At 29.5% G+C, this 25,213-nt stretch overlaps 1 protein-coding gene and 1 pseudogene across 4 annotated transcripts; both read left to right on the forward strand.

Annotated features, from left to right (window-relative positions):
• Positions 1-6,572: 6,572 nt before the first annotated feature.
• On the forward strand, positions 6,573-11,754 carry LOC107634833 (protein LIGHT-DEPENDENT SHORT HYPOCOTYLS 10 pseudogene; annotated as a pseudogene). Its single transcript, XR_015902188.1, has 2 exons — positions 6,573-7,205; positions 11,512-11,754. The product of XR_015902188.1 is annotated as a protein LIGHT-DEPENDENT SHORT HYPOCOTYLS 10 pseudogene (transcript).
• Positions 11,755-21,697: 9,943 nt separating this feature from the next.
• Positions 21,698-24,529, forward strand: LOC107632188 (uncharacterized). Of its 3 annotated transcripts, none has more exons than XM_016335871.3 (4): positions 21,698-22,098; positions 22,630-23,503; positions 23,585-24,274; positions 24,357-24,529. In XM_016335871.3, the coding sequence occupies exons 2-4, from the start codon at positions 22,694-22,696 to the stop codon at positions 24,393-24,395; spliced, it is 1,539 nt and encodes a 512-aa protein (XP_016191357.1). In that variant the 5' UTR covers positions 21,698-22,098; positions 22,630-22,693; the 3' UTR covers positions 24,396-24,529. The 3 variants fall into 3 exon arrangements, with proteins under 3 accessions (XP_016191357.1, XP_088343502.1, XP_088343499.1); XM_088487376.1 differs by having other exon boundaries at positions 21,732-22,098; positions 22,467-23,503; XM_088487373.1 differs by lacking the exon at positions 21,698-22,098 and having other exon boundaries at positions 22,117-23,503.
• The last annotated feature ends 684 nt before the right edge of the window (positions 24,530-25,213 follow it).

Consider the following 25,213-nt stretch of genomic DNA (forward strand, 5'->3'; position numbering starts at 1 on the left):
TACGAATTCTTAGATAGATATATACTTGAAGTGATTAATGATAACTGAAAAGTTTTACAGTTTGGTTCCTTTATTTCTTCATTGGAAAGTACAATTATTCGAGAGGGAGGATGAGAATAAGATGAGCAATATAAATGATTTGAGGTAGCAATAAAACTTAGATTCAAGTTTCAACTAACAAGCACTGTAATGTGAGTTAAAGGCATCTCTACGGAGTCATGGACCATGTCCATCACACAATTTAGTAATTTGCGCCAATCTTTCTTTCGAAATAACGTCTTGTTTCCTATTTATTTTCGGTAACAATGTGTCACGTTTCCTTTTATTCTTTGATTTGGTGATAAGCATAAAGAAGGAATTACTTTTATTCTATTCTTTTGTTGCAACATGAAATTATTGTCCAATCAATCAAGACTTTTATATTAGAAGAAAATTTAAAAGTTAATTGTTTTTACTATTTCAATCTTTTTTCTTTTTGATCCTTATTATTAATAGAGAAAAATTCAAAGATGAGTAGAATTTATTGTTTTTGACAAATATTAGTTATTAACTCAATTTTTTTAGTCTGATAAATATTTTTAAAATTAGACTGAAATATCAAATAAAAAAGAGGACTGCAAGAAATGAATAGTGTGTTTTTGTACAATTATTTGAAACATCGCATTGAAAAAATACAGAAAAATTTTTTAGAATGAAAAAAAAGGATTGAAGAGATTATAAACATGTGCTTTCAAAACTACAAAAATGATTAAATGCAGATCTCTTTTATTGTTAATAACAATATCAAAAATAACAAAAAATATCTATTATTATTGGTTTGTTTTGTTTGATTTATTTTTATTGTTGTCTTTTTTATTCTACTTTATGTGTTGAGCTTCTTTTTTTTTTAAATAATTTAACAATATTATTAAACAAAAAATAAATTATACTGATCCTATAAGATCTCTCTTGTTAATAACCATGGAGTTAGGCACGTGATATAATAATTAAGGGTGCATTTGTCAAATCATGCTAGGACCTGTACTCTCAAATCTGACACGTTAGAGCTGAAAATTGGTTAACATTGTATCAGAGGTATCTGGGAGGCATCCTAATTTTTTTTACCTATTTAAGCTAACTTTGGAAAGAAAGGCATACATCGTACAAAAAGAGATATTGCCATCTGATGAGAAACCACCAATTATAGCTGAAGCTGACCCTGACCATGATTTTTTTTTTTCTTCTTCATTATTTTGCAGTTTCCCAAGCAGTAAGGCTTTGTTTGGATATAGGAAAAAAAATAGAAAAAAAAAAATAAGAGAAAAAAAAATGAGAGGAAAAAAAATAGAAAGAAAAGTAGAATTATTTGTGTGTTGTTTGGATGAAGAGAAAATAAATAGAAAGAAAATAGGAAAAAAATTTTTTTTGTTTGGATGAGAAGAAAAGTGAGAAGAAAAAAAACCATAATGGTATAAAATTACATTAATACCCTTATAATAAAATAAAGTATAAATATTTTTATTTATTTATGTTTTATTGTATTTTATGAATATTATAAAATATTATAATTTTATAAATTATTTATCTAATACATATATAATGTTTAAATATAAATCTTTATTATAATAATGTATTAAAACTATTAAAACTAAATTTATATTAATAATTATTAATAATAATAGAATTAGGGGTAGTATTGTAAATACACTAAAAATAACATTTTTCTTCTTGTTTTCTTGCTTCTAATGGAGAGAAAAAAATTTTTGTGGGACCCACACTAAAATTTTCTTTCCTTTCCCATTTTCTTTGATATCCAAACAAAAAAAAATAAAAATTTCTACTCATTTTTCTTTCATCACTTTTCTTTCCTCTTATTTTTCCTTAAACCAATCATAGTGTAAGTTTTTCAAGTTTAGGCTGAAAAATTAGTTTTGTTATTACATGAATCAACCACAATTTCGCATTCTGCGGACAAAAAAAAAACTCTTTACTATAATTTCTCTTGCACTCCAGTGAAATTGAAAGGGAAATTAGTATATCACGGGAATGGATTCTTTTCATTTTTTTTAACAATTGAGGGAATAAAGTATGATCTCTCACCATTAATTTTATAAGTGGAACCAAGAATAAATATAAAAGAGAGTAATAGAGGGTTAAAAATCACACTTTACACTCTCAATTTTTTTAACAATTAAAAAAATTCATTCCCAGTATATCACATATTCATGTGCAATTTTGCTGTCGATAAATACATAATTATGCTATATATTACGTGTATGTAAAAGCAATTTCAATAAGATATTTTTTTATATCAATCTAATTTTTATAGAATTGATTTAAAATTAAAATGTACATTAAATACAATATTTAAAATGATACTGATAGTAGTATTAGTAAAAAGATATTGTATTATTATTAAATTTAATAATAATACTGTCATTTGTCTATATCCAATTATCCATTAAACTCGTTAAATAAACATTATAACTTTGTTATATAACGTTATTAAATTAAAATAAAACCAAGTATTAGAGCAACAAATTTCACATTAAATTTTAAATCAATTTTTATAATATATGATCTTACAAATACTTATTATGTGGTATTGTGTAAAATCCAAAATAAAATAAAATTAAAATCAACCATTAAAAATGCTCTAAGTATTTTGTGTGGACAATGCATGTGAAATTGCTTTCTTTTTTTAATTTCACAATCTGAGCTGCGAAATTAGGAAATAATACACAATAATATAATCCTTCTTCTTCTTTTATGTTTTTAACTAAACCAGAAAATAATGGTTGGATTTAAATAAAAAACCCTGTCCATAAATTCTAAATTTCAAAATAATTTACGAGTTATTAGGTGAGCTAATTCTTTTGCGTTTAAGATAATGAAGTGTAACTATAATGAATTATTGGGAGCGAGTTGGCATAACCTTTATTTTAAGGATACATCATAATTCACCCTAATAAAAAAGTTAATTAGTTAATTAAAATCTTTATATTTTTTTCTCCCATTTGTTAAATCATATTGTTACTCGAGTGATGTAATTTTGGTGATCAATGAGGCAAAGTGGATTATGATCTGGAAAAAGTCGAGAAAGGCTATCGAAAAAGAATTCAAAGACAAAGTTTGATTTATAGAATTGGACGCGAACAGTTATTTGACAAAAACTATTGAACTAATAATGTGTCGCTAAATGATTGGATCTATTTGGTCTATAAATTGATGGAATATAAATGAGTAAAAGGTTGGAAATTCTCTTCAAAAACACACTTTTACATTCGAGTGACTTTTTTAGATTTTATTTTGAGTGAGGAATTTTTTTTTTTTACTTTATTATATTTTTCATTTTATTTGAAACTTCAAAATTTTATAAAAATTCTTTTCATTTGATGTTCATGACACTTTGAAATTCTGAAAAGTATTTTTTATGTTAAGTTTATTTAAGTAAAGTCAGTTTATTTAATTTGTTTATCTTTGCAGAATTTTTTTTTTCTTTATCATTGGTAAAATAAAGATTTTGAAGCACATAAAACTAGTATTCGTAAAAAAAAAAGGTCTACTACATATACAAGTCTTTTTGACTTACAAGTTTTATAAGTTGGCACAAGTTCAACAAACACACGCATTACACTCCCATCTTCAAGAGTAAATAAATGCACGGTTATTCAACCACTTCCTATTTCCAAAGTGCGCTACTCACCATGTATTATGAACGACTCTTCTTCTTCTTCCTCCATGAAAAATGAGTTTCTTGTCAAATTTGAAGATAATAGAACTTCAGAAATACACCCAAACGATTACAGAAATACACCCAAACGGTTACAGGAACTCACCCAAACGATTATAGAAATACACCCAAAGGATTACAAAACTACACCCAAAAGATTTAAGAAATACACCCAAAATTCGTTGAAGTACACCTTATGCATAATTCAGAATTCTTTCTCTTTCTCCTCCTCATCTTCTGCTGCTTCTTCTTCTTCAAAAACAATTTCAGAGCTTGATGTCAAAAAACAATAGAAATCGAGAATAACGAAGAAAGAAAATAGAGAGAAAAGCATGTAAATGAAGAAGGAGAAAGAAAAAGCAAGAAACGAAAAAAAAGAAGAAGAAGAGGAAGAGGAAGAAGAACGTGCAGCAAGATGAAGAAGAAGGTGCAGTAAAAACGTGCAGTAACGATTCAAAGCGCTTTAATATAAATGACTTGTAAAGACTTGTATAAAAAAACGCTTGTACGTGGAGAATTATTCAAAAAAAAAAAAAGATTTTGCTCTTAAATATTAAATTTCAAACCACTTGAATTATTTGCCATTGTTAAAGTCATCACTATTTTTTATTACTTAAAATTTGCATAACACATACAGAGCATAAAAAGACCAATATTGTTTTATTAATCTGTTAAACATATTATTAGACACATTTATTTGGAGAATATATGCCTAACACACATACCTTTGCTCCCCAGAAATCATTCTCAGTAGTGTGTAACCAACTTGATTAGTAGTGGACTATATTATACTTATTAATGCTATATTAAAAGAATTCCTACATCAATCAAGACTTGAATATAAGCACCAAGTTGCAGAATAATAATGAGTAATTAAGCTAATTAATTCTATTGGTTCCCAGTATCGTAAACTATACAAAATTATGAAAAAGAAGGTTCCTATGCAAACCATTACAAAGTTCATAATGTCTATTGCGAAAAGTAACGGCCCTTTAATTGTGTTATGATAAAGACTTACATATGTGAAATTAATAATAAAAAGTTATTAGATAATAATATAATTAAACATATTAAATTATATATCTTATTATTTTTAACTACTAATATTACATGAAGATAATTGTATATAAGTTTTTATCTTATTTTATTGATTATTCTTAATATCTCAATCCATATATAACAGAGCATATATATGTCATTCCGAATCTCAAACATAAAAATAATAATAAATAAAGGCAAAATTATACAATTATAGTATACGCTAATGCGTATGTATATTATAAGTGTGCGTGATCGAACGGTATTTCTCCGATTCAAATAATTGTTCATTTATTTCAAATTATTATCATATGTAAATGATTGTTTATATAGAAACAAATAAGTTAATTTTTTCCCTCTAAATTTACCTCAATTCAATAGTATATATAAGGAGATTATTAAGTCATGCGTATATATATATATATACACATACATATAAATATTCTATACTTTATGAATATTTTCACTTTTTTGGTAACGATATACAGTTGTGTTAATAAAGAATTAATGTTAGGGTTCAATACTTTTAATAAAAAAGAAAAATTAATTAGTGTTGACTCAAATATAAAATAATTACATGAAACAATAACCTAACATTTCTTATATTGAATAATAATAATAATAATAATAATAATAATAATAATAATAATAATAATAATAATAATAATAATAATATTATTATTATTATTATTATTATTATTATATGCTCATCATATGATCTTAATACTCATGTATTTAATTTTTTGCATCTCAATGACTATATCTAGCAGTGATGACATGAATTTTTTTTTTCAGACAAACTAAGCTATCATTTTTGGTGGCATATATAGAAAGAAAAATGCTAGACGATCAGAATTTATTATTTTTTGTTATTATTTAATTATTAATTTATTTTTTTTAATTTAATAATTTAATAATATATTTTATTTTATATTTTTAAATATTAATAACTAACTAATAATAAAAAATAATAAATTTTAATCATCTTCTAACATTTATTTAACAGAAGATAATATAGCATATTAGCACATGTATATATAACATGTACGTGTAACATGAATATGATAAAAGATGAAAAAATTTAGAAGACTATTATTTTTATTAAAATTTAGCCAATATTTAATTAACAATAATAATAACAAAGTCTTATCTCACTAAGTGAGATCAGTTACATAAATCAAACGACGCCATTGTACTCTGTCATGTATCATGTCTACAAAGAAATCGTTTACATGTAGATCTCGTTTGACCACCTCATGGATGATCTTCTTTGATCTTCCTCTTCCTTTCGCCCTTTGTCCATCTTCCATCTCATCCACCATCTTGACTGGATGTTTTATCGGTCTTCTTCTCACATGTCCAAACCACCTGAGACGCGATTCAACCATCTTTTCCACAATGGGTGCTACTCCAACTCTCTCCCTTATATCTTCATTCTTTATTTTATCCAATCGCATATGATCACTCATTCATCTCAACATCTTCATTTCTGCCACACTCAACTTATGTTCGTGCTCCCTTTTAGTCGCCCAACACTCCGTACCATAAAGTATAGCCGGTCTTATAGCGGTACGATAGAATTTACCTAATTTTAAAAGTAATCTCATAAAAAAAATAAATAATTTCAGGTAATCTCGTATTATTAAAAATATTAATAATAACTAATTAATAGATATAAATCATAAAATTTACTAAAGATAATGGCATAAACATAGTTGCTTAGAAGGAAGAAAATGTAATTAAGAGCGTTATAGAGTAGTGATAATTAGTAATTAGAAGTTGGAAGAGAAGAAAGGGAGCAATGCAAGAAGGGACCCATGCGATGTCTTGTCAGAAGAGAGGGGAAGTTATATCCATCATCACATCATGTTTCTACGAAACACAGCACATTTGTAATTTCTAATAACCACTACATACATACATACAGTAGCCATGTCGTCCTCCACTGAACAGCCCCAGCCGCTGAGCCGCTACGAGTCTCAGAAGCGGCGAGACTGGAACACGTTCGGCCAATACCTGAAGAACCAGTCACCTCCTGTCTCACTCTCTCACTGCAACTACAACCACGTTCTCGACTTCCTCCGCTACCTCGACCAGTTCGGCAAAACCAAAGTTCACCTACACGCTTGCATCTTCTTCGGCCATCCCTCTCCTCCCGCTCCTTGCGCCTGCCCCCTCCGCCAGGCTTGGGGCAGCCTCGACGCCCTCATCGGACGCCTCCGCGCCGCCTACGAGGAGCACGGCGGATCCCCCGACACCAACCCCTTCGGAGGCGGACCCATCCGCCTCTACCTGCGTGAGGTCAAGGACTGCCAATCCAAGGCCAGAGGGATTCCTTACAACAAGAAGAAGAAGAAAAAGCAGCACCACCAACTTCGCCTTAAGGCCACCGCTCCTACTATTGCAAAACTACCTTTCAAGGAATTCACTTCTTGAATCTTCTCCATCTTCCATGGTAAATTTCTCTTTTATCTTTTATCAATGGTGAAAATTTACTGACTTCACGTAAAGTTGATATATAAGAGCCGTTAGATGAAAATTTAGTCAAATCAGTCAAATTATCTAACGACTCTCAGGTATTAACTTCACTTGAAGTCGACTACACCTGAATTTCCACCTTTATCAATACCTCTTGTTAATTGTTGCCTTATCATAAGTCCAAACAAAAAATTAGTTATTAAATCACTTATTTTTATATAATATATATATTTAAAATAAATTAAATAATATATATTTATATATAAATAATTAGCTTCTTTAATTAGTGTAGATAATATTTTTTGTATTATAATCTAACTATATCATGCAATTATCTTCAACTTCATTCAACCCTTTAAATGTTTGAATTTGAGATTCAATATCAATTTTAATTTATTATATGCTGCCAAAAAAATTAATTTAACATGTAAGACTAGAACATTCCTCATCATCTGTAATTAAAAAATAATAAAATAAAATTGCTTAAAATATCCACGGGATAATTGATTTTATAGTTTTATATACAGTTGTCAACTTTAATCTCTATTCCTATTGTTATGGGGTTTTATTAACAGAACACTTGTTGATATTATTAAGATAACAAATTCATTAAGTTATTTTATTTGGTATTATTATCTAACAAATTAGGGTTTAAAATAATATATTTATCAAGTGTCTAATTCAGTACAAAATATTAATATCTATATATAAATTATGATTCTGTTCGTTGATCCATATTTATTGAGCTTCAAAAGAATATAACTCTGGATTATTATAACATATCTTCTTTCTAATCCTCAATTTTCTTTGACATTAATGTAGCATCCATCAAAATTTTTTATCAATGAGGGTCACAAAGAGAGAGGCAATAAAAGATTACCCATTCAAGTTTAATTTGTTACCACTTTAAGTATACAACAAAACCCTAGAAACAAGATGAAAACCCTAATTTGCATTGTTGATTAGATTTTTGTTTTGGTCAGAAACAAAAATAATTGTTTTTAACTTTTACTAACCAAAGGTAAAATGGAATAATACTCATGATTGGATTATAAATTAATAGTGTCTGTCTCTCTCTTCTTTCTCTCTCTTATCATTCAAAATACTATTTGGTGCAGTTTCCTAATTAATTAAATACTCCCTCAGATGTTTACTTTATTGTAATATAGGGGCCTTTTCTGATCTTCTGAGATTTTTTGTGCTCCCCATGTCTGTGTCCTATGTGATGAGTTTATTGCTTGCTCTTTATATATGTCATACGTGCATGTGATTACATCAACAAACAACAATATGACCTAGAAAGTACTCATATTTATATATTTGGTAATTTTTGGATATAGCTAGTATATTTGGTATTTACAAGGTTTTGTGTAAAATTAGTTATAATGGTATTGCTACATATATACACAGACAGTGCATATATATATATATATATATATATATAGAGAGAGAGAGAGGGGTTTTGTATAAAGCAAATTTATTTGTATTATATATTTATTCATTTGTTGCCATTATATTGTTGGATGCTAAATGCTAAGGGACCAGTAACTTTTGTGATTTGTAGCCATCAAATAGCTATCAATGATGGTTTTAATGGTGTGAGATTGGTGTGAGATTTCATCCAATAGCTCACTTTTCTTTGCTGGTTACATGCTGGCCAGAATTTAACAAAGTTGCTGGCCCCTAGACTTTTCCGCTAAAAAATTGTGTCTTTTTTTTGTTTTGAGCCTATATGGAGAGACAAATGGTCTTTGGCATGCCCTTTTAATTTGTCTTGTGACCTTTTCAATCATAGTGTTTTTATACTGAGGTAGCCTAATAGAGAAGATCTGAGGGCCACTTCTTCAATTTATCTAACTTATGGACATGTATAAATTTGGTTTGTTAAGATGACCATTACATACTAAGAAAATTTTTTAAACTTTTAAAATAATAAATGCGTTGGTATCATAATTTTTTATGCTATGTATAAAAAATTACTTTTTTGTTTAATAATTTTAGTCATTTTTTTAAATTAACACATTTAATAATGTTCAATGAAAAATGTACTTATTTTAATTAAAATGTTCATTGTTTTCTGATGTTTTAAAATTGAAATATTGAAATGCACATGATGACAAAGTCAAAGAATTATAGTGTAATAAACTCATTGTATACCTTTATCCACATTTTCTTGTATCACATGATGTTTAGAAAGATAAAATAAAATCACATTTTAATTAATATAAATTTTTTATGTCAACAAGTTTTAAGAACTATATATGATATCATGATTAATGAACTCTGATCTAAATGATTTATTTTAGTATTGAAAGTTTTCTCCTCTTAAATCGATTTAACATTCTGTTTTTCAGAAAAACAAAATATATATTTACACTTAAACTTGATATCATACTTGAGCTTTTTAAATACTAAATCTACCTAGCTAATTAATATAGTAGGTTAAAGCTTTTGAGAAAGTGAGACCTTCACTTCTTCAAGTCTCTATATCTACTCCTCTCCTAACTTCTATTCTATATATCTCAAATTCTTTTTATTATATTGAGCTAATAATGTGTAAGAAAGCATTTCCTTCTATCTTAAGAATACAAGTTTTTAAAATGAAAGAAACCTATGTACTTATTTGGATGCGATTAAGTTTATAGAAAAAGATTTTTTCAATAATTTTTCTTTTATTTTTTAATATGTTTAGCAAATTTTTAGTAATAAAAGTAAAAATATTAGAAAAATTAAAAAAAATTGAGAAACTACAATTTATATTTTTTAGAATTTTTTTTAAAAAAATATTTTTTACATAATAAATAAACAAAAAATACTTTTATATTGTTGCATCTAAACATAGTTGATAGATAAAAAAAAATTTTTTGTATGAAATATCCAAACATAAAATTATTTTTATTTTTTTAAAAAAATTTAAAAAAATTAATTATTCTGTTGGTCTTTATAGTTTTACCAAATTTTTAATTAGGTCCCTATACTTTTTTTTCTTTTTAATTGGGTTCCTATTGTAGTTAGATCATTTTCATGTCAAAAACATTAAAATTAACAAAATATTTTTTTCAAAATACATGTGGTTAAACATCTAGTTAGATTCTTAAATGTGGATATCTTTAATTTGCGGATAAATATTCAGTTAATTTTAACACTTTTTATGCTAGAGAAGACTTAATTATAAAATAAAAATAATGTATGGACTTGATTAAAAAATATATATATATATATATATATATATATATATATATATATATATATATATATATATATATATATATAAAACCTAATTAAAAATTTAATAAAACTATAAAAATACAGTAATTAAACCAACAAAATAACTCAAAAAAATATTTTTTTAGAATCCCATCAAACAAGCCCTATAACATGTTATTATGAATTTTGGCTATAGTGAATTGAGACGAGCAAACTTCATCTATAATGCTAAAGATATAAAATCTTAGGATTTTCATATCATGAAGTTACTTAATAAAAAATATTTAAGTTAATAAGATAAAGCACGTGAATGATTGTCTTTAACAATAGTTTAATTCCAATATAATCATAAAATCTAACTCACCTCAAATACACAAATACTTTGGCCCAAGTTTTTCTTGGTCACCTAAATCTGTCTATTGAATTACAATCTATTCTTGCTGATATATATCAGATTTTTATGTATTAATAGCCCTTTCTTTAAGTGTTTTGTGTTGTTTAATTTAAAGGCGTGTATATATTAATCCTTTAGAATTATACTGTTGTGAACAAGTTATGGATCTCGGTTTATTTATGCAAAAATAGTAAATAATGGCCAATGTCATATTAGGATGACTTTGATTATTAGCTAGACCAACCAAGATGATTGTTTTGAAGGAGAATTTTTCGAGGAGAAATTAATTTCAGTTTTTATCATAGAAAATTTGTCATTTTCTCTAAATATGAAAAGATTGAGTTTAAGTGTACATGATGCAGCCAATATTTTTACAGTCATTTTCAATTAATTTTTTAAGAAAAAGTCTAGGGGCCAGCAACTTTTTCAAATTCTGGCAAGCATGTAACCAGCAGAGAAAAGTGAGTCATTGGATGAAATCTCACACCAATCTTATACCATTAAAATTATCATTGATGGCTATTTGATAGCTACAAATACCAAAAGTTGCTGGCCCGTAACACTCTTCTTAATTTAATTTGTTTTAAATCTTTTAGAAAGAGCATTGCACCAAATTATCTTAGTTGGAAGCTAAGGGTTATTGCAAGTAATTAAGCAGTTACTTGAATATTTTTGCATACAGGGCTACAAGGACAAATTGTTGGATAGGACCTGACAATTTGATAAAGAGCATCATCACCATATATGCCACTTAGTAGTTTGGAATATAAGAATAATAATCTTGTTTTACCAGTTTAATCCCAGTAAATTAATTAAAACTTGCATGCATGGTTGCTAGATCATATATATGATGTACAACCTTGCATTGCAATGCAATTTATTATGTATAATTCTCCCAAAAAAAACATAAATAATGGTTGCCTAACTATATACCTAGTTGGCTTTACTGTTCTATGTATGTGCCCTTATGTAGTTATGTATATTTTAGTGATAGTTCCTAGTTTAATTTCCTGCTATATGTTTAATTAAAACATCAGCGTTCAGCTTTCTTTACTTTCGCACCATCTTGATTCATGACATACCTTTTTCTTAATGTTTTATATTAAGCTTCCAATTTTTTACAAGTCAGTGCATGCTAATAATAAGGGATTGTGTAAAGGCCAAAGCTAGGATACAATATATTGAGAAGTATTATTGTTTAGTTTGGTAAAATTTTTATTTTTTAAAAGTAGTTTATAAAAGTAAGTTTTTAAAAGATAATTTTTTAAAAATTTTAGTATCTGTATTTGATAAATTAAATTAAAAATGATTTTTTATTATAAGAAAGTCGTTAGATACCATCAGATTTATTGATGGATTTATCAAAAAATTTTAGCGATAGTCTGTTTATCGTTGAATTTAGTGGCAGAATAAATTCAACGGTATAAATTTTGCTGGTAATTATTTATCAATTAATTTTTTATTATGTCGCTAATTACTGACAGATTTAACGATGGATATAAATTTTTAATTAGTAAAATTTTGAAGCTTGTTACTGTCGAAATTTTCTCGATAAATTCGACGGTAAACTTAATTTTAATTTTTTAAAAAAATTATTTAAAAATTTAATATATAATTTTAAATATTTAAATTTAATAATTTCTAAATTTACAAAATTCAATTAAGCAGAAAAATCAAATTTAAAATACAGCAAATCTTCAATTACAAAAATTAAACCAAAAATCAAAAGAGTAATATTGATGAATATTAGAAATTAGACTATATTAATGTATTACATTACATAAAGAATCAACCATCCCAAGCTATTTATGATATTAAGACTAAACAACCTCTAACTAATCTATAACACGGTCTATTACTGCTATACTTGTAAATTGTATACACTTTATAAGCTTGGGACAAAAACATGGAATCCATATGAGATTGAAACTACAGCACAATGTCTCCCAATCTCGAATTCATTGTACATAGACGGTATGGAACGATGGGTCACATATTTAAAACATTTTTTAGAGACAAGATCAAAACGAGAATGATAAAATTATGAGCAACATACACTCTTAGACATGTTATCATATTACTTCTCTTCAATATTAGGATGCCCAAAATTCAAATAATCAATTATATGAATATAAAGATATAGGATGGAAACTGAAATTGAAATTGAAATTTTTAGGTTAATTACTCTGTTGGTTTTTATAGTTTTGCAAAATTTTTAATTTGGTCCCTATACTTTTTTTCTTTTTAATTGAGTCCTTGCACTAAATATTTTTTTAATTGGGTCCTTACACTTTTTTTTATTTAGGTCTCTATACCAATTTTTTTTTAGTTGGGTCCCTATAAAATTAAGCTAATTACTACTAAGAAAGACTTAATTGAAAAAAAAATTAGTACAGGGACCCAATTAAAAAGAAAAAAAATATAAAAACCTAATTAAAAATTTCACAAAACTATAGAAATTAACAGAATAATTAAATCAAATTTTTAAATTTATAATCAGATATGAAATTACAATGGATTAGAATTTGAAAAAATAATAAAAGCGAATACTTATATAACATACATGCTTGTTACACAGACGTAGAAAAGCTTACAGTATATGCTCAATCAAACTAAACAGACCTAATGGAATCTATAACAAAGAAAAGGCTTTAACAAGAGTAATTACAATAAGAACATGCATGTATGGAAATCTGAACCGTATTAAACAATCAAAAAGATATTTGAACTCGATCAATCTTGCTAAAAAACAAGGAAAGATCTAAAGTGCTAAAAAGTCCCCAATCACCCAACAAACAATAACAAAGGTATCACTATCCTATTAAATACTCTAACAATACTCAAACAATAAGAGGTTTAAACACGACATAAAATAGATCAATCAGAACAAAAATAATAATAAATGTATCCTCATCCAATTCAATTCATTAAGCAAAGAAGGCAAGCAACAGCAGTATATATATGTATATGTATATCTGACAATTAAACAAAAAAATAAACAAACCCTAAATACCAAATAAAAAATTCAGCAATAATTACACAAATAATTGAACAAGTAAACATACAAACTCAGAAGATTAACAATTTTAAAAAAATTTCAAACAACGGAATGAATCCTAAACCCCCAAATGTTAAAAGAATTTCAAAATAAAATAAAAAAAGGAAAAAATGACGAGATAGCGATGATGAAGCTGCGGGAGGAGGCCGCAACGATGATGAACGAGTGTGGAGTAGGAGGTGCTAACGCTATTGAACGAGCGCAGTGCAGGACGCAGCAACGTTGAGGCGGCGACAACGACCAGCAATGAGAGTGAGTGGGGTGGTGGTGACCAACGAAACGGTAGCGAATGGTGATGATTGGGGGGGTGACAGCGAGAGAGAAAGAGAAAGGGGAGAGAAGTGAGGTTGATGATATTGCATAAATGGAAGGAAAAGGTACCCAAATTCGAATTTATGGTCAATTTTATCGACGAATTTACCACGGAAAAAATCTGCCAGTAACGCACAGCCTGCGACCAAAATGGCGCGTTTCATTTAATTACGTTACTATCGGATTTTTCACCCTTAAATCCGATGGTAATGATCGCAGCAATTTTTCTTTTTTTCCCTCTAATTATTACCAGCGAATTTATCGTCAAAAAATTGAATCCGACGGTAACTTGTATATCCAACGAATTTATTGCCAAATCTGCTGGTAAATTCGCCGATAAACCCGCCGCTAACATCTGACGCAAAATCCATTTTCTTGTAGTGTTTAATAAAGACAAATAACAACAAATGCGTTTGGCAAAATAATTTTTAAAATTTAAAAATACTATAATAGACATTAATGTATGAGGTTGTATTAGACTTTTTAATTTTGATTAGTACAAGCCAACTTTAAAAAGCTTTCCTTAAGTATTTTCAAAAGTACCACTAACATTTAAAAGATGCAAGTATAATTAAGCACATAATTTTTTTTATTTACCAAACGTAAAACAATGTGCTTGTGCTTTTGAAAAGCACAACCACCTTTTCGAAAAGTTTTATCAAATAAAGTCTAATTATACTTTCAATCCCTCTATACTACCAAGTTTTTTTTACAACAATGTCCAACTAAATTGACCCAAAACCAACAAAAATTAATTTTATTAGTGAGAGTGTATTAGACACGCTCCAACTCTCCACTAACGCATATCCTACATTCTTTAATATGAATGCCTCCTTTTTTTTCTTTGCGTGTTTTCTCCACGTTTTTTTGTTGCTGCTGCTATTGCTGAATTTTTTTTCTTTTCCTCCTCATCTTCTTGGTGGTTTTGTAGCATTATGTATTTTTTTTTATTCTTATTAAGAGGGTAAAACAAGAAGAATTACGAAAAGGTAAAATAAGAAGGAGAAGATGAACAAGAAAAGAAGAAGAAGAAGAGGAGGAATTTTGAGTTATGCAGAATTTATCAAAAAATAACACCGAAATTTTTTAATGGTGACATAGAAGTTTCTCAATTTTGACACCGAAATTTCTTAACCATGACACGGATTCTTGTTTAGAGTATGAAATAAGAATTATGAGAATGTAAAACCAGAAGAAGAAGGAAAAAAAAAAAAAGAAAAAGAAGAAGACAATGATGATGAAAGAGAATTTTGAATTGTGCATAATTTATTAAAAAATAGCATCGAAATTTTTTAACAGTGACATAGAAATAAATTTCTTAATTTTGACACCAAATTTCTTAATCGTAATATAGAAATTTATTAACTGTGTCATTTCCAACTAAATGATATAATTTTCTTATCACCGAACTAGTTGGATGGTATTAAATTCATATATAAGAGGTTTAGCCATTTCTATGTCATTTACAATAAATTAACATTTTTTTTATTCTAAAATATATTTGAATGTATTTTATTGGTAGAGGGAGTTAAGATTTTGGACTTTTGATTCTTTAACATTTTTTATATCATTTATAAAAAATTTATGTGCTATTTATCACTGAATTGATTGCGTGGTATTAAAAGTATTAAAATGAAGAAGAATAGGAGGATAAGGAGTTTTGAATTATGTAAAATTCAACATAAATAGCATCGACACATTTTAACTGTGATATAAAAAGTTTCTTAATTTTGACACAGAAAATTTTTTAACCGTGAATTCATGATACAAGTTCTTATTAAGTGGGTGAAACAAGAATTATGAGAATGTAAAATAAGATGATGATGATGAGGGAGGAATGAGAATTTTGAATTGTGCAGAATTTATCAGAAAAATAGCTCCAAAATTTTTTAACTGTGACACAGAAAATTTTTTAATTTTGACATTGAAAATTTTTAACCGTGTCATTTACAACTAAATGAATTATTAAACTAATTGTATAATATTTAACTAAGAAGAAGAAGAATAAAATGATGATAACGATGATAATCAAGGAGGCACAAAAAAAAATCAAATAAAAAAAAGAGAGGAAAAAGAGTAAAAAGATGAGGAAGAGGTGATAGTGATAGTAATGATAACGACCACAATAAAACATATGTACAATAACTTAATTGGACTTAATTTGCTTGGTCGTTGTAGAGCTTTTTTTTCGTACAATGTTTTCTTTGTCTAAAATATACAGCATTATGAACATGAAATTTACACCTTTTAAAAATGGTGGATACTTACGAGTTTTAATTTGCAAATGATTGTTTGAGGTGAATATGGAAGAATGATATAATTTTATTATTTTCGTAGATGAGAAAGTATAGAGGAATAACGTCTTTTTTTTAATAACCTATAAGTTAATTTTAATTTTAAAAATCAAATTTTGAATTAACTAGGTTTAATCATAATTTTAAATTCTTTTTTTATTTTTTAATATTTTTTCAAGCGACATCACTTTCTGTCTCTTTGCACCGTTCTCCCATTTCTTCTAACCGCCTGCCGTTCAGACTTCCGCCGCTAAGCATCCACAGTGCGCCGCTGATCCGCCTACACAAATCTCCGCCACCATCGGAAGGAGAGCCTTCGCGAGGTGCCCGTCCGTCCACGAGGTGCGTTCCCGGCCGCGAGTACTGTCGTATCGCGTTACACATGCAGCCGCTGCAATCACTCTCTTGCAATCCTGTGTCACTGCCGTCGCTACTGTATCACAACCCCGGTGCCCCCGTAACTGCTGTCTTGTTATTTATTTCTTATCAACTAAGTCGAATATTTATTTTATTGTGTATGTGGATGGTTTTTTTCATTCTAAAGTGGATGTTTATTTGGGTATAGCATTAGTATTTTACTTGATTTGCTTGATTCTGCATGCACATATGCTCTGCAAGCTAAGTTTCTTTTGTTATGTGGTTTGGATTAGATTTAGTTTAATTTTGCTTGAATTCAAGTTGGGTTTGAGTTACGCCATTTAAACATAGTGCATGCGTGGTATTTTGGTCAACTTGTTAGTTGTTTCTTATTAACTAAGGCAAATGTTCATTTTATTATGTATGCAAATGGTTTCACTAAGATGTGGATGTTTATTTGGGTCATACTATTTGGGTGAACGAAGCAAAATGGCACGCGATGGAAGTGGCAAAGACATGACGCAACGGCGTGGAAGCAAGGGTAGATGTACAGCGTTGGAGCAGCGGCGGAATAAGGCCTCTGACTTGGCGACGGTGCGACGTCACTTCGTGGGCTTCGAAATGGGCAAAGCAGCGGTGCGCAAAAGATGGGGAGAAGACGCGACTATGCCGGCGATGACACAGCAGTAGTGGTGCAGCATCCGAGCAATAGGAGAACTGCGATTCTTTTAGGCGGGTTAGCGACGACGGGCAAGAGTGAAGCTAAGAAGATTCGTTTTCGACGATAGGAAAGATGGCGGTGATGTGATGCGGTGAAAAAATAGGGTTGACGTTAGGAGTAGGTGAAAATAAGGTTTAAATTAGAAAAGAAAGTAAAATAGGAAAGTAAAATTAAAAATACAGTAAAATAATTATATTGAATATTATTTTTATATTTAATGGATTGAGAATGCAGTCTATTATTTATGTTTTTCAAAATTTTTATTATTTAACTAGCGAAATTGTTGTTAGAAGTAGTATTATGGTACACGAGTATTTGTCGGCGACGAATCTCTCATTCACGTTTATTGATTTTAATTTTTTATAATATTTACTAAATATTTAAAAATATAAATATAAAAAATTGCACAAAAAGAACGGATTAATAGAATAAATTACACAACTCTAAAATATATAAGCCGTGAATGAAATTTCATATTTTATTTAGAATTATACCATGTGTATAAATGACATAATCTTTTTATATTTATTTAGAGGTTATGGGTTCGAGTCTTTTTATTTTTTTAAAAAATAATATATATACAAAAATTAATTATTTATATAAAATATATATTAAAATATATAATATTTTTATATAATTTATTTGTTGGTACCTTACAATTTTTCAATCGATCAGTCTCGGCCACACTAAGAAGTAGTGATGAAATATTATTAATTATATTAAAAATATAATAAAAATTAAAAAAGAGTTAGTGAATATTTTTATTTTTAAAATATTATTTATTATATATAATTTATAAAAAATATATTTTTTATTTTTGAAGTTTAAACTTAAAATATTTTAATTAAATTATAAATAATTTATTATCTTAATTAATTTTATTTATTTTTATACATATTTAATAATAAAAGATCGAATTAATTGGTACATTAATTAGCACTTAATGATACATTAGTATTTATAATTTGAAACTAGAATTATATATAACAATGGTACTAGAAATGCTGGTTTCATTTTTTTCTCCCTCGAGGCCTAGGTCCAAATTATAATTTGGATTTTATTTAACAATCTATAGTTAACTAATGACACCATACTAACCAGTGAATTAACCTGTATAATGTTTGACAAAAAAAAGCCCTTTATAATAAAAACACAATCAAGATTGAATTTGGATCCACTAAATTTTAAATTTTTACTTTAAAAGATAAAGTGAAATTTTTTACTATTGAATATTTTCTCTCTCATATTTTCTCTTGATCCCACTTATAAAATAAATTATGATAAATCATATTTTATTCTCTAAAGTAAAATTCAAAATTTAGAGGATCTAAATCCCATAAAATTGGTCTCATTGAATAAGTACAGATGTAGATGTTAGTGGGCATCACGTGAGGTATAAAAGGGAGGGACCATGGGCTAGGTTTTCATATTCTATTTGCTCTCTATTTAATGCAATGTAATGTTAAGGACATTGACACTTGTTTATTCAATTATGTGTTCCTTTTGTTACACGTACATCATCACGGTGAAAAACAATTAGTTCCACTACGATGATATTTGTCTTAGCTTGCTCCAATCAAATCATCATGTGGACTTCTACTGGAGATGCGTCTGGTGTCTGGTATGAATATGAGTGACCCAATCCAAATCCAAGAGTGGCCGGTTAAGCAAAGTCATGTCCATGATGTACCATTTACTTTGTTGTTTTTGTGAAAGTGGTGCTATGATTACTCTTGAGAATCTAGACATGTTTCAGTTTTACCCATTTTGGACTTTGGTGTAATATGTGTATATTTGCAAGAAATTGTCGAGTCCTACCCAATCGATGATAATTTAGGGATGCACATGGCTGGGTGAAGCCGGGTTTGATGTGACATAGACTTGACCCGAAATATACATCGGATCTATTTATTAGATCCGAATTCGGCCCTAAACCCGATGAAACCAATACACTTTCGGGCCACAATTATACCGGGTGAAAATTGGGTAAAAACCGGGTAAAAACTAGGCCGTTAACATTACATTACGTTGATACTTTCTTGTAAGCTAGCATGTAAAAATATCCAAATTTCCAAAATTCCAACCATTATTTAACATGGTAAAATTTATTTAGAAAAATATAACAAGAACTAACCCTTCTTCAAAATTAAAGCATAACCACAATCAATACTAAAGCATAACCACAATCAATACTAATATTATCTAATAATACCAAATATTTAAATCAATACAAATAACACAATATTATGCATTAGTCTAAAGTCTTATACATTCTAAACATAAAACATTAACTTATAGTCTTATAATGACTAATAACACAAAATATTAAGATTTACAATACTTAAATTCCATATAAGAATAGTCATGATTCATCACTAATAACACAAAATATTAATTGTGTATGATTACCGGGCCACCGGGCCGATTTCGGGTGACCCGAGCTATGGCTCGGACCCGACCCGAAATAATGACCCGGTCTATTTTTGAGACCCTTACCCGACTCTAATTCCGATGAAATCACACTAAATTAGCCCCTAAAGTGTTCGGGACCGGGCCGGGTCATGTGCATCCTAGATGATATCCATCCCTTTAACTTGAAAATAGAAAATAATGCAGTTTGGAGAATCCAATGTAAGGATTTCTTAAAGCATCATAACATAGAACTATAAACTTACAATTACATAGATACATGCGTAACGTATTATTTGGATTATCTTTTTTTTGTGGTGTGGATAAATGGACCAAGATGATCAAGTAGGCCGTGGTCCTAACCCACTAGTAGCAGTTAAATGGGCCAAGATGATCAAGTATCCATAGGAATAATTGATGATTTCATGTGTTGTATCATTGCATGGTTGGATAAACTACTGAGAAGTTAACAAGCATTGATGAATGATGACTGCTCCTTTTTCCCTCCGAACCAATCACAGACCAAAAGTATATAGTGTTCGATACTAAATTGATTCATGTAACTATGGCTGGAACACTACTCCACCTCTCAGAAAGAAGCTAATGCAAAAGAGAGCCATGCCAATGAAACTACAAATAACTTGGACAACATTCATCACAGGGATTCAAGAGACAGACAACATAGGTGAATTATTAGTCCGATCCATATATATTCTCACGTTTATTTCGTGTGAGATGTAAATAGCAAGTATTTGACTTACCTATTTACTTCAAAATTTTGCAAACGTGAAGATCTCATCTAATGATAGTACAACAACATCATATATAACGATTAAACTCTTATTATTGACATTTACTAATCACATAGAACTGACATATTTATTATTTTATTCGCACGGGTTTCATGTCTTATTCTCACTATGAATTGGAGGTCCCCAACTTGGCATCTCATGAAATTAACATACCATACCACTGTTAGTGTTGCAAGTGTGAGGAGTGTTGAAGCTAGTCCCACATCAAAGAAAGCAAGGAAGAGTATGGGGTTTATAAGATGAGAGACCCATTAACTTGAGATCTTAAGGTTTTGAGTTGGATGTGGTGTCTTCTCATCTTATATTATTTCGCTTGATTCCTCCTCGAAATCTCTCTGCAACCTGATGGTCGAGAGCTCTCGGCAGTTGGCCCAACAACCACTACCACATTGTTGTCCATCTGCTGGTTTTTGCAAAATGCAGTTCATTTTTCTTATTTTTGGCATAAATAATGCACTGTATGAAAGGAACGTCTTTTGTTTTTTATCTTCACCACTTTGGAAGTATAAGTATCTTTGTTCTATTAGACCTCTTAAAGCGTTACAAGACATGTCATTTTCTCGGCTCCAATTGTTTTTGTACTTAGAAGTTAGAATAAGCATAATTTAAATATTTTATCATCATATTATTGAACCTTGTTTGTTCCAAACCCAAATAATAAATTTGTGCATATTCTAGTCTGTGTCAAAGTTCGTAATAATAGTAATTTTAGATATCACTTATAATTCTTGTGAAAAGAAAATTAAACTTTCATTTATAATTCTCATTTACTTCATATGAATTATGAGTAATTGACCTGCTAATCACCAATATATATTAATAATTATAGATTTAATGCCAAAAAGAAAAGTAGGTTGGAATCATCTTTTCCTTCCTTTCAGAAAGATCAAAATGAGAGTCATTATACTGTTTTTTGTGTATCTACCGGTGACAGACACATTGTAAATCTGAAAAACACAGAAAGCAAAAGAAGAAGAAACACTAACATCCCTTTGCTTTTTCTTTCTCTATCTAACTCTGCTTTTCTTTGCTCTCACTCATTCCGCTTACACAAATTCTGCTGCATCATTACATACATACACGTCTCATGGGACTGAAATCTCTCACCTTGTGATGTTCACTTCCCACTGATTTACATTGACTTTTAATCTTTTATACACCTCTTCCCTTGCTGAAGCTTCCTGTGCTGTTTCACATGACACAGATACTAGAACCTTCTTTCTTTCTTTCATTTGCCCTGAACTACACATGAATTTTTTCCCTGTTTCTGTGCCAATGTCCCATGTTTCATCCTGTTATTAAATAGGTTGGTCCTTCCTTCATTACCATCACGTGTTTAACCGATTCATTTATATAGATTTTTCTGTTTCTTTGGTTTTGTTACTCTGTATATATATGATGAATATGATGATGATTGATGAGAGTGCTCCTGCTGTATCAATTAAATTCAGTATTTATAGTCTATGGCTCTATGCAAATGTTAAATATTTGTATATTTGGTTTATTCACAAGAGAGTAATGGTATTCTAGGCTTATTCCATAATCAGAGGCTTAAATTTCTTGGTTATCATATCCATATAGATATTGAATAAAATTGGTAACGTGAATGTCAACTTTCCCTTTCCATTCTTTCTGTAAAGCATTATGAAATTTCTAACTTTTCCTCTGCTTAAGCTTAATGGCAGCGAAAATGCAAGTTCATATCAATTATCAGTAATTGAATACCCTGTTATCAAGGTTCAATTCATGTTTAATTGAAACAAAAAATCTGGCCTTTTTGCAATGCAAGCTGAAGAGTCAATGATCAGAAACCTCACATCATTCTTATTTTCTCCAGAATCTGTTGCTTGAATAGAAAGATTTTGAGTCTTAGCCACAGAAAACTTGAGTTGAAGAACAAGATGAATGAGAGGAAATTGGATATTAATGCTCCTCTTATGTCTGTGAGACGCTTTTCTGCTGCATCACCATCACCGTCCTTAACTGAGGCAAAGAGAAAGGTACTAGAGAAAAGGTGCACTCTTGCATACTATTTGGATCAGGTAACAGAACCTGTTGCAGTGCCTTTCAATTGGGAGCATATCCCTGGAAGACCAAAGGGTAATCATGGATCTCAACCTCAACCTTCTAAGGATTCTCCAAGTCTTGCCCCTGGAAAATCCACAAATGTTGCAGAAAGAAAAGAAGAAGAAGATGATGATGATGATGATGTTTATTCTGATGCACTTGAGACACTGTCATGTACAGAATCAGCCTCTATGAAGTGTAGTGCAAGTGGTGTTAGTTTTGATGCAGACAAGCACGGAAGCAATGCTGATGATGATAAACAAGCACAGGAATTCATGATGAACCGGTTTTTACCTGCGGCGAAGGCCATGACTGTCCACCCTCCTCAATATGCTTCATCAAGAAAGCAACAATCTGTGGTGGCAGAGCAACCCAGAGATGTTCTCAGATTGGTTCGCGAGGAAAGAAAGTCCATTGTTAACAAACACATCACTGATTTTGTGCTATATACTGCCCAATGTCAAGATGATGATGATGATGATGATGATGATTATGGTTATGATGACTCTACAACTACAAGTGTTTCTGCTAAAGGCTGTGGACTTTCCTTTTGCTTGTTAAATACAGTGCCTGGGATGAAAATGAGGGATGAGTTTAACATGTCTTGTGCATATGAGTATGGAAAAGGAAAACCAATCAAGAAGGTGAGAACCATGTCCATAACCATAACATGAATGTTTGTGAATTAGCACTTTTTGCAATTCATGAATGTTTTGTCCCTGCAGGCTTGGGATGCTATTCACAAGAGCAAATCAAGGTGTGCAGCTTCATCACCACACAAGCATGAGTTAAGCAGAAAATGGAGAAGTCAATCAGAGAGGTTTACTTACTCACCTGAAATGAAGCAACTAGGTGGTAGTGGTAGGCTCTTTCGCCGTTCCACAACTAGTTTCCAAAGCAAACCTCAACCTCTCTTTCCCAGACATGCAACTGCTACAACATTACCAACATCAGTTTCATGTTCTGTAGATACAAGGCAGAGAAAAGAAGACACTATCACTATGTTTGATACACAAACTATTTTACCTCCTTCAAAGGAGAATCAAGAACAAGATGACAAGGCTCAAAGACTGACAACTGACCAGGCAACTAATCAAGACTCCATGTCCTTGCAACTTGTGCAGACTTCATTTGACAAAGAAACAAAGATCAATAACAACAACAGCAACAAGCAAATTGTAGCAGTTGATCATCATCATCATCAATTTGTTCCGGCACCATTATTGCCAAAATCACCTTCTGACTCTTGGCTTAGCCGTGCCCTGCCATTAGTTTATATGAAGAATTCCGGATTCCCACATTCAAATCGTGAGAATATGGTCCTTGCTAAAAGAGAAAGTTTGAATGCATCATCAAGGTGGGAAACAATGGTGAAAACTTGGAATTTGCATGGTGGTCATGCATACTGTTCTCAGGTAACAATTAATTAATAAAGCTTTCCTTAGATCCCTTAAGAACTTTACTTTAGTCTTAACTATATTTTGGTTTTGTATGCAGGAGCTAACTCTATACAAATCTCAGCAATCAAAATCTTAATCATAATCATATCATGTTATGTTATGACACCTTTTAATTATTTGACATTGATGTTCAGTCAGTATTTGTATAAATAGGAATCATGTATCCCTTTCGGACATTTGCTTCTTTGAAATGGATTCAACATATCATAAGCTGAAGTTCCTGCACTTCTATTATGTGCTTCTTTTAATTTCTGGGTGTATTTAAATTGACAGTATTGATTGCTGTTCCTTGTACTTATAATAATTGGCTGTTAAACTATCTCATATACACAATACAATTACATGTAAAATTACTTTTCACCATTTAATTAAGCTTAATTCATGTGATCCCCTTGATTAAATTATTATTCATTATTAATTTTCTCACTTTATTCTTAATTATTATAATTTCCTCTCAGTCTCTTATTCAATTTTGTACAATTATACATAAAATTTCTCTACTTATATAACAATGTGAAAAAATAAAAAATAAAATTCACACTTCAGTAGTTCAGTTGTCTATGAGGAAGTTAAATAATAAAATTTAGTTAGAGTAAAAATAAAGTCACTCATTACCTGTTTCATCAATATTTACTATGACTAGTATTGTCCATTTTAAATATTTCAATATTGTAATGAATTTTTATAATAATTGTTAAGGTTTTTTTATTAAAAAATATAATAAAATATTTCTTGGGTTTTGTTACTTGTGACAACCAAAGTTTTTGCACGAAATGATTCTTTGTTGGTTTAGAAACTATACTTACAACGAGAATATATTTTTATGAAATTCTTTACTAGCAAAAATCCGTTCGTCAGGGATCTATCTCCCTAAACATGTGTTTAGCCATGGCC

This window comes from Arachis ipaensis, chromosome B10 (genome assembly GCF_059453495.1).
Source record: "Arachis ipaensis isolate K30076 ecotype BB chromosome B10, ASM5945349v1, whole genome shotgun sequence".
In the NCBI taxonomy this organism is placed as follows: Eukaryota; Viridiplantae; Streptophyta; class Magnoliopsida; order Fabales; family Fabaceae; genus Arachis; species Arachis ipaensis.